The sequence below is a fragment of the Ziziphus jujuba genome, chromosome 5, assembly GCF_031755915.1.
Source record: "Ziziphus jujuba cultivar Dongzao chromosome 5, ASM3175591v1".
Lineage (NCBI taxonomy): Eukaryota > Viridiplantae > Streptophyta > Magnoliopsida > Rosales > Rhamnaceae > Ziziphus > Ziziphus jujuba.
This window is the reverse complement of record NC_083383.1, coordinates 1,882,987-1,893,754: the sequence shown is the minus strand read 5'-3', so window position 1 is coordinate 1,893,754 and position 10,768 is coordinate 1,882,987. Positions and strand designations below refer to the sequence as shown.

The following is a 10,768-nucleotide window of genomic DNA, read 5'->3' as shown; positions in this document are numbered from 1 at the left end:
GGGGGCCAAATTAGGTAAAAGCTAAAGGAGAATGATTTTGAAGAAAATCCTCCATAGTAACAATAATCTTGCTAAATTTTGAGATAGGTTGGAAGAGTTAACATGATCTTGTTATAAAAAGGGGAAAAAAGGTTTATTTACATCATAAACGGTTTTCGACCTCTCATGAGATGACAACTGAAAGTTTATGTCAAAGCTGATCAAAAGCTCGTATATTGGTTTTAAGGTCTCAGCCAAAAGATCTTCCAGTTTGGATCAACCAATGGATTTAAATGAGGCTGAAACAGATGGAGCTTCAGTTAAACGGACGCAGCACATGTTTTGATGTGTTAAGTGCGTGTCATTCAACAATGGACATTTCTTGGCCTCCAAGTTTGATAGTTTACAAGTACGTACCGACCCTTATGAGGTTGGTCAACTAGTGTCGCTTTGAGGTCGATCGCCTCTAGCATTCTGCCTGAAGTCCACCTGAGGCTCCTTTTGAGGTTTCGCTCGCTACTTTATAATATACAGATCCTCCCAAGGTGAAGTCCTCACACCTTTTGAAATCCACACTTCAAGCTGTTGAGGTCGTTTTTGATATTTTGAAGCATTTTTCTCTTAGCCTATTTAAGTGAGGATGGAATTTTACCACAACAAATATATATTCCATAATTAATGTACATTGACCAAATAAAATTCTAAAATTATCTTTTTTTTATTTGTTTTTCTTTTAAATTCCGTAATTATTTAATATTTAATATATACCAATCCTCCAAGAAAAAGTGAGACAAACCCTTATGAAAAACCAATATTATATCTACACAATAAATATTATTGTAGGAGAAATCATCCATTATTTAATCGAGATAACTATATACAATTATTGAAATTTGTAAATTGAATAATTGATATAATAATTAGAAATGGCTATCACCAATTATATAATATGCTATCAAAGTATGTAAATTGTATAAATTCACATAATAACTAAGGATGGCTATGTTAGAAATAAAAAAATAAAAAAAACTAAGAATGGCTATCACCAATTATTTAATGTTCGATTTTATCCACGGTAACAATCCTGTATGTTTATATATTATCGCAAAAAGATTTATTTGGCGTAATTTTAAATTGAATTTATTATTATTATTATTATTATTTTGACGCATTCACGGTGATGGAGTCCTCAACAGTCTGAGTGACAAGCGTCCTACTCCTATCCCGTGTCACAGGACCAGCTGAGTGTCACCCAAGATTTTTCCCCTATCACGGCAACTGTAATTGGTTCGTGTCAGCTAACTGCTATAAAAGGGCGTAGGAGTTGAGCAAGGGTAAGTCTGGCATTACATTCATCTCTCAATCTGCGATGCAGAATCTTGACCGTAGATCGTGAAAGAAGCTGTACATCAATTTACCCTAGTTCTGTCGAAAACCAAACCCAACCCTAGGTCTATGAGTTCTTATATATAAAAACGGCTGCAATCGTTGCCGAGCGCTGCTTCCGTACATGGAATCCACTGTCTCAAGAGTCAAATACTATTCTAATCTCTCTTCCTCTTATTTTTCTTACAATAATATATTGCAAATTGAGCAAAGCGATGGGAAGGGCATGATTTGCAGATGACGAGAATTATTTTGTGGTATGAGAAGCTTGCCATTTAACAATGCGAGCGATGTTCTACCTCATACTTCCATGACTCTGATGCATTTGCCTCTTTCCTTATAATATTATGTTCTAGGATAATTTTTGCTCCCGTTTTCTTTAACCGGATGTGCTGCAGAATTGGGGCAAATCACTGTGTTTTTAAACATAAATTTTTGCTTTTTTTTTGTTTTGTTTTGTTTTGTTTTTTTTTTTTTTTGGGTGTCCGCTTTATTCTTTCTGTGTTTTTCTAGCTACTAGTTTCTTTTTTATAGCTATTATTCAGTGTATATATACTATATTGGCGATTTATCTTAATTCTCGTCGCCCAGTACCAGTGTTTGGCTGAGGAAATATTCTGCACACTAAGCGATACCAGGTACAAAGAAGCATATTCATAAATAATGATAATAATAATAATAATAACTAAAGACAAAGAAGCATGCTATAAATGTAAATGGTATCGAACAGAGCATCGACTCGACCATGGTTAAGGATTTTGAACAGTAATAGTTTAAATGAATTTAACTTGTAAATTGATAGAAAAATATTTGGCAGTGTACTTGATTCACCAGCCATTTTTTTAAACAAGCCAAATCAAGGCACGCCAGGTTTGACCCTTAAATGAACTATAATTATGTGATAATGGTAAAGGTAAAAGATTCATGAAATTCATCAAAGATTAAAGAACATAAAAATTAAAAAAAAAATTAAAAAAAAAATGACAAATCTTTATTTCAGAAGAACAACCGACAAAAAAGTCTTCACAAATAGAAAAAGCAAACAAATGCTGTTCCCAAAAGATTGAAGAAACATTGGGCACAAAATGAAGAAACATGGAAACACAAAGAAAAGCCAGTGACCAGATTGAAAGCCAAGGAGGTAAAAAAAGGGAAGGGGGTAACTTTTCACAAGAGTGTCCAAACATCAAACTCGGGTGTTTGCAAAGTCCAACAGATTTTAGCCTTCATAATTCTCATCGGCAACTTCATCCTCATACTCACCCTCATCGTCAGCGGTAGCATCCTGGTATTGCTGGTATTCGGCAACCAAATCGTTCATGTTGCTCTCCGCCTCTGTGAACTCCATCTCATCCATACCTTCCCCTGTATACCAATGCAAAAACGCCTTCCTCCTGAACATGGCAGTGAACTGCTCGCTCACTCTCCTGAACATCTCCTGAATTGATGTGGAGTTGCCAACAAAAGTAGACGCCATTTTTAAACCCATTGGTGGAATATCACACACACTAGACTTCACGTTGTTTGGAATCCACTCCACAAAGTAAGATGAGTTCTTGTTCTGGACATTGATCATTTGTTCATCCACCTCTTTAGTGCTCATCTTCCCCCTAAACATGGCTGACGCTGTCAGATACCGCCCATGGCGGGGGTCAGCGGCACACATCATGTTTTTGGCATCCCACATTTGTTGAGTTAGCTCTGGCACAGTGAGGGAGATGTATTGCTGGGAACCACGAGATGTGAGAGGCGCAAATCCCACCATGAAGAAGTGAAGGCGTGGGAACGGAATCAGATTAACAGCCAGCTTACGCAGGTCCGAGTTCAGTTGCCCAGGGAACCTTAGGCAGCAAGTTACGCCACTCATGGTTGCAGAAATCAGATGGTTCAGATCACCAACTGCAAAACAGCAGAGGCACAACAAGAAGCAAAGTTAAATAAATGATCCACTACCAAGTGTTGTTATTGCTAATAATCCTAATAGAAGAATTGACACTCACAGCTTGGAGTACTGAGCTTTAGAGTCCTGAAGCAAATATCATAAAGTGCTTCATTATCAAGAACCATGCATTCATCAGCATTTTCGACCAACTGATGCACCGAGAGTGTGGCATTGTATGGTTCTACAACAGTGTCAGAGACCTTTGGTGAAGGAAAAACAGAGAATGTGAGCATCATCCTGTCTGGATATTCTTCTCTGATCTTTGATATCAGAAGGGTTCCCATGCCAGAACCCGTGCCTCCTCCAAGTGAGTGACATACCTGAAAGCCTGGCGAAAGAATTGCAGAAATTTGAGCTAAATCACCAATGTTACAATTGAAACGACAAATATCACTACCCTTCACTGGACTTTTGAGATCCAAGGATGTACAGGAACGGAATTAGGCTTTAAGCGCGGTACTTAATCCAAAATAAAGACATCATTATAATTACTTCCAAACATCACTTACAAACCAGAAGCAGATAAGGCAAGAAATTTTTAGTATTAAGATATGTCTATATAAATATATATTTATAAAGAAACTTGGAATCTGATCATGAAAAGAATCACTTTCTCACTCAACTTCATCATGTTTTCCATATTCGATTACAAGTGTGTGTTTAAACAAAATAATGGCATCCAGCATCCATCATAGAGGCTTATTAATAATAAATTTAAGTTAATAGAAAACCGGATGCATAATTTCTGTTTGCCATGATATTTACTACTTGGTCAAATTGCATTAGAATAAACAAATATATTTAAATGTAGGTGTGGTGGAAGTCTGAAACTGTAGGGCAATCATAATTATTATATAATAAAAAAAAGATATTTGCAGATTTTGCTAAATGTAATTATAAATCGCAGGAGGTAGAATAACAATCCTGTCGTGGACTGTCTTCACGCTAGACAAAAAGGGGGCCTACCAACAACTCAAGCCTTTGTCAGCATGCATTATAAAATTGAGCACATCAACAAATTAACAACAATCAAGAAAACAACAGAACAATTTCACAAAAGAAAAAAAAGAAAACAACAAACAAAATAAAGCAGCACAGCAATCGGACAATAATGAAGGGTAAGCCTGACATCTACGCAATCACTGTCATGTAATTAGAAAAGGGAAGAAAAAAAAAAAAAAAAAAAGTAACATATCGCGATGCAGTACATATTCAGAGCTACTAAAGTCAGATTATCAAAATTTAGCTGTTCTATACAAAAAGAGTGCGAGATCCGAGGCACAGAGTATCATGAAAATTTCATCGCGTTTTTTCTATCATTGAATGTAAAAGCTAACTCAGTCAAAATTGATTTCCATAAAAGTGTACCAGAACATTAAAACCTTCCCAAGTAAAAGAGGAAAAACAAAAAAAAGAAAAAAAAAAGCAGTAGAAATAAAAGGAAAAAAAGAAAACTCTTAGCAAAAAGAAAAAGAAGAATAATGCCAAATAGCATATAGAAACATGAAAGAAAAAAAAAAAAAAAAAAAAAAAAAAAAAAAAAAAAAAAAAAAAAAAAAACAACAACAACAACAACAACAACAACTGTGAAATTGTCAGTTCTGCCGACACACATGGTGCTTCAGAGGTTTCAGATTATCACATACAATGCAATCACCATCAACATTTTCCAAAAGGAACCATAATATCTACATTTCAATGTAGGCAATCATATGAACAAAAAATTAAAAAAAAAAAATTTGAGGAAATTAAAAGGGAAAATAGCTGGTTGATAATCCAATTCATTAAATTCACATGATAGATAATATATCCAATTCATTAACCATGACATAATCTATGTAGTGTTTTCACAATGTTTAGAATATATATATATATATATATATATAGATTAGCAGTCAGCCTCAGAGATATGTGTATAAGTTAGTTTAATCGAGGTTTGACGAAGATGCATTTCAAATAAACGTTAGAATAGAAAGAGAGTAAGAGAAGAGAAATATGGAAAAAGGAGAAATAAACCTTGGAGACAGTCACAATTCTCGGCCTCTTTGCGGACAACATCAAGAACGGAATCGATCAACTCGGCGCCTTCAGTGTAATGACCTTTGGCCCAATTGTTGCCGGCGCCGGACTGGCCGAAGACGAAGTTGTCAGGGCGAAAGATCTGACCATAAGGACCTGATCTGATACTATCCATGGTTCCGGGTTCGAGATCCATGAGAACAGCCCGAGGGACATACCTTCCGCCGGAAGCCTCATTGTAATAGACGTTGATCCTCTCCAACTGGAGATCCGACGATCCATCTCCCTGGTACCTTCCGGTGGGGTCCACTCCATGCTCGTCGCATATTACTTCCCAGAACTTGGAACCGATTTGGTTGCCGCATTGGCCTCCCTGAATATGCAGGATTTCCCTCATTCTTTCGCAAACACAACCAAACTAATGCAAAAAAAGACAAGGGATTTGGTTATTCTCTCTGTCCTTCTTGATTGAAGGGATGCAATATAGAGGGAGGGAGGGAGGAGGATGAGATGGATTGGGAGAGAATGTAAAATAAATGAATGATGAAGAGCGAGATACTGAAGAGTTACGGAGGAGGTTAGCAAGCTAATTAACTGAGCGGGATATTTCTGAAGGAAGCGTGTTAATTATATTTGTGGGCGTTGGGGTTTGACAGCCAGAGAGAGAGAGAGAGAACAGTTAGTTGGCATGGACTCTCTCTCTCTCTCTCTCTCTTCGCACAGGGTTCGCGCCTTAAGACGGTGACCCCACACCAAGCCCCATTTCCACCGTTCTTTCATTTACTCCGCTGTGTCGGTTTTGAGATAAAGCACAAACACCAGATAACTAAAATACTAAAATAAATAATAATTCTAAAAAATAAAAAAAATAAATTTACTGGACGACTCGGATATAACGGTTCCGTTTTCACGTTGCAGATAAATGACTTGCCACGTCGAATGCACGTTGGAACTGGCAGGTAAAATTGGATCATCCCGGCCGTGTCTTCTGCTTGACACTCTCCCTTCCTTGTCAGAAAGACCATGTGTATTTTCCGCTGTCAATTTATCGTTTCTTCTTAAATATATATATATATATATATATACATATTTTTTGTAATTTTTATTGAATTATTGAAGGATTCTTTTTCCCCCCATATGGACTTGCAGATCCTCGTTCTGGATCCACACAGCTCATCAACCTCGAAACACCAATGTTTTAATTAATGCAGGTTTACACATGTTCTGCTCGTTTGTTGGATTTCTAATTCATTTTGTATATTTTGCATAATAGAGATATAATCAATTATACATTTTTAGCCTCTTGTACACACACACACACACACACACAAATAAAAAAAAAAGAAGAAGAAAAAAGAAAAAAATTCATACAGCTCAGCAATAACCATGGTGAGCTTTTTCTCCGATTGAGCGTCCACATTACCATGCTACTATAGCAGAGGAACACATCAACGACCGGAAACAATATACAAATGACAACTCTTCCTTTTGATCCATTTTCATATTCGAATAATTGCAAATATGAGTTTCCCTTATGCAGCTTTACACAACTGGATTGGTACACGGTGAGGACATAGAATAACAAAATCAGCCGTTGATGAAATTGTGACCGATTGAAAAGGAAAAAAAAAAAAAAAAAAGCCCATTGATGAAATTAGTGCTGGTGATGTGCCTCGTTGCAGTACCTCTTAAAGCTCAAAGCCTCATCCACCAAAAATTCACTAAAAAGAGAAATGAATATCACATCAGCACAATTCCACATAAGAAAATAGTCTACAGTTGAAAGTATATTTGAACACTCACAAAATCCGCTCAGCCATTTGTAATGGTTCCCATCTTGGACTCCAAGGATACTCATTCAGATGAGGCGACTTGATTGGTGCCCCCTGGGAGTTGAAATGCTACAGCATTTACATGGATATTAACCCAGACGAGTAAAAATTATTAGACTATTTTTGCTCAAAAAGACAACAAAAGAGGAACTAAAAGTTTTGGAAAAGAGATTTCTGAAACAAATACCAATGACTTAATGATTTCTTAAGACAGTTTTATCTATCAAGTTGAGTATACATTTTTCAATATAAAAGTATCCAGGCTAATGGTTTGCAGACACAACCTGATACTTGTTCATTTTTTGGGCAAAGAGTAATAATTTCAAACAAAAAATTGTCTAAGATATGCCAACCCAGTTACCACTACCAAATCAACAGGAATGAATAATATTCATTGTCAAGTGACACTGAATAGTGAAAGGTGTAACTAATAATGTCATCTTTTTTTTCGTCCTAAGAGCATAATTTTAAGCAAAAGGAGTCATATCATGATAGCTGACAACAAGAACGACGACAGTAGTTAAACAATGTTACCATGTTTTAGCATTTGTAAACAGGTAAAAATACTCAGTTTTCAATTACCTAGAGTTCATGATTAACCTTTCTAATCTTAGAAGCAAAGATTAATTATACCTGGACCAACCAAACTCGTAGATAAAAATGTCAACCAGGATGGAAAAACCAGCTGGCATCTGAACCCAATGCCTCCAATAGCACGAAGTAGATACTAAAAGTAAATGGGCTTTTTAAAAACCTTCTTTTAATTTTTACTTTCCCATAAGCATGACTACTCAAAGCTACTGAAGAAAATACTTTTAAAGAATTCAGTGCTCTGAATGCTTGAACTTTCATCCATAACATGCATACAGGGATACCATACAGATGTATTGTGAATATGTTTAATTTACATGGATAACAATAGAAAACAACGCAAAAGTTTATATGATTTGAAGAAGAAACATCTACCTGAGAACTCTGAAGCATCAGAGTTGGTTGTTGCTTTGGAAATTGGGTAGAGATGAAGAAGTGAACCTATAGTAAAAAAGCAGAATGTGATCATCAGTAACTGCATAATGGAGAAATTCATCAAATGAAACACAAACCTAACAGAAAAACAATAAATTGTAGACAAATGCAAATTAGGATGCATTACATATTATCAGAAAATTGAAATTTTCAACACGAAAAATACAATTCAATAAATCATGCTTTGGCCTATAGAAATCCATTTCAGAAGTCTAGTGAATTAATAATTTTATAATACCAGGAATGTGAATACGCCTGATGCAGCAAGAAATGTTGCCCTCCGGCAAAAAACCTGTTAACAAAGTCACAGCTAACCAATTAGACTTGCAATTCAAACAAATGTGCAAATAACATTTGACGGGGAATGCATACTGGATCAGCTTCTATTGGTCTTCCAAATGGAAGAGCTGATGCCTCAATAAAGCGCCTTCTGACATCAATTAAGGAAACTGCCTCTAAGACCTATCATTAAAAAACCATTTGAAATATGAAACATCCATGCATAAAGTGAAAATAAATAAACCACATGGGCATAAAAAAAAATAAAAAATAAAAATAAAAAGAAGAAATGCTGCTGACCTGTTTCTCAAGAGACTCTTCCAAATGGGGAAGATATTCAGCCATGCACCTTCAAAAGAAGAAAATAATATGATGAATCGTCTAAGAAAACTGCAAGAATATGGTAGAGAGGAAAAATTGGATATATGGTTGACCTACATTCCGTCCAACCATGAAGGAAGTTTGACCTCTTCTATAGAAAATAAAGTCTTCAACTCAGAAGTCGAAAGTAATTTTAGTCGAGGAGGAGAAGGCGTGGAAACATATTTTTTCCCAACAGGGTATACAACCTGCATTATCATGAAGCCAATGTTATTTAATGATGAAGGAAAAATAAAGAGAAGAGAAAACGAAATTTTTTTTTTCTTTTTTTTTTTTTTTTGGGGGGGGGGGGGGGGGGGGGGGGGTGTTGTGTGTGGGTGACAGGGTTGGTTGTGAACAGGGCACGGAATGAAGAGAAAGGAAATGGGAACCTGTAAGTAAATCTTCTGCTGATGTCTCCAAGGGCAACCAGGAACCATCTTATTTAAATTCATGTCCAGTAGAGGCACTGAAAATTTGACCTCCTCTGGCTACGCTAAAATTCAAAGGCATAGCAACCACACATAAAATCAAAAGGCATACAAGAAAGTTATAGCCACAAATTAGCAGCCCATAGAACAAATTTTAAAAGAAAAGAAAACAAATAAATGTTCCAACCAAAGAAATACCTTTTCAACACCAGAACTCATATGCATTTCTATTCCCTGTATCACATAGTAACAGGAGTTAAGACAACAACCTATCTGCATTGTTTGCATCACAGAACATATTCCATTTTTTTTAATTTTTTTTTCATGTTATGTTCAACTAACAGAGCTCAGTGATTCAATGCAACTTATCATTGGTGGGGCATTTGAGATATTATTACAAACATACGCTCATCAAAATCAAAACAAAATATAGACATAGAAAAAGCAAAATTAATTCATAATTACAAATATACAGATGCGTCATCATTTTGTCCAACAACAAGCACCAAAAGTTTGCAAGGCGTGCAAGAGATCAAAAATTACCTCTCTAGATACAATTGTGCTAATTTCAAATTTCAATCTATCGTCGTCAACTTCTCCCACTCGCCTCCGCTGGTAGGACATGTATAGATCCCTATCCATGAAAATAATCTCATCTTATTCAATATCATGCTGGGCATTTGCTATAAGAAAATTTAAAAATAACCCTAACCTGAGTTGTTGAACAAGAACCATTAGCCGCATAGGGTCTTTGTTGTTCCAATCGCTCAAACAGTTCTTGGGAGACTTTGAATTCCCTTCTCCATCAACACCACCCCTTGCAACAAATTGATGAAAAGTCTCATCCTCCGCTCCAAATATAATATCGGGTGCGCACATTGGTAACTCCGCATCGTATATAAGATCCCCTAAAGCAAATCAACCTCTCTTTCATTTAAGCCAAAAACCGCCAAAAAAAAAAAAATATTCTAAGAAAAATAAAAGTAAAAGTTTAAGAAAAAGATGAACGATGAAATTGAAAGCAAAATTAACCTACATTTGAGAAAGTCTAGACAGTAGGGGACGACTAAAGTGAACCGATCAAGAATTCCAGGGTAGTTTTTGCTGCCGGACCACATCTGCTCAATCTGCAAAGAAAATCAACTCAAAACTGAGGATAAATTTCCGTTTGTTTTCCGCGAAAATTAGGAAGCAAGGTTATAATTAATTTGTTGAAAACGTAGCGGACAGGTAGGGTTTTTAGAGGGTTACCACCTTAACGGGAAGCGGAAAATGGTTGAGGAGGTAATTTAGCTGAGCCGCGATGAGAGGCGGGACGTTCTCGGCGGACATGCTTTTGCTTCAGATAGAGAACCGGCGATCAGTGACTCTCCGTCTAGTGGTACGGACAAAGACAAGCGCCGCTAACCTATAGAAAGAAGATGATGATTGACGAAGATGAAGATGAACGAAATTACTACAAGAGCACACGGCGCCGTTAAGATGCCAAGACTGGAGCCGTCCATTTGTAACAA

At 36.4% G+C, this 10,768-nt stretch overlaps 2 protein-coding genes across 2 annotated transcripts; both read right to left on the bottom strand.

Annotated features, from left to right (window-relative positions):
- Positions 1-2,334: 2,334 nt before the first annotated feature.
- Positions 2,335-6,110, bottom strand: LOC107407790 (tubulin beta chain). Its single transcript, XM_016015106.4, has 3 exons — positions 5,324-6,110; positions 3,366-3,635; positions 2,335-3,264 (listed from the first exon to the last, which is right to left on the bottom strand). Exons 1-3 carry the CDS (start codon positions 5,721-5,723, stop codon positions 2,585-2,587), a joined length of 1,350 nt encoding a protein of 449 aa, XP_015870592.1. The 5' UTR covers positions 5,724-6,110; the 3' UTR covers positions 2,335-2,584.
- Positions 6,111-6,682: 572 nt separating this feature from the next.
- Positions 6,683-10,748, bottom strand: LOC107420408 (uncharacterized). Its single transcript, XM_048475150.2, has 13 exons — positions 10,509-10,748; positions 10,291-10,381; positions 9,967-10,162; positions 9,798-9,888; positions 9,453-9,488; positions 9,216-9,314; positions 8,902-9,032; positions 8,764-8,812; positions 8,557-8,646; positions 8,423-8,476; positions 8,125-8,190; positions 7,130-7,227; positions 6,683-7,047 (listed from the first exon to the last, which is right to left on the bottom strand). Exons 1-13 carry the CDS (start codon positions 10,584-10,586, stop codon positions 6,981-6,983), a joined length of 1,146 nt encoding a protein of 381 aa, XP_048331107.1. The 5' UTR covers positions 10,587-10,748; the 3' UTR covers positions 6,683-6,980.
- Between the last annotated feature and the right edge of the window lie 20 nt (positions 10,749-10,768).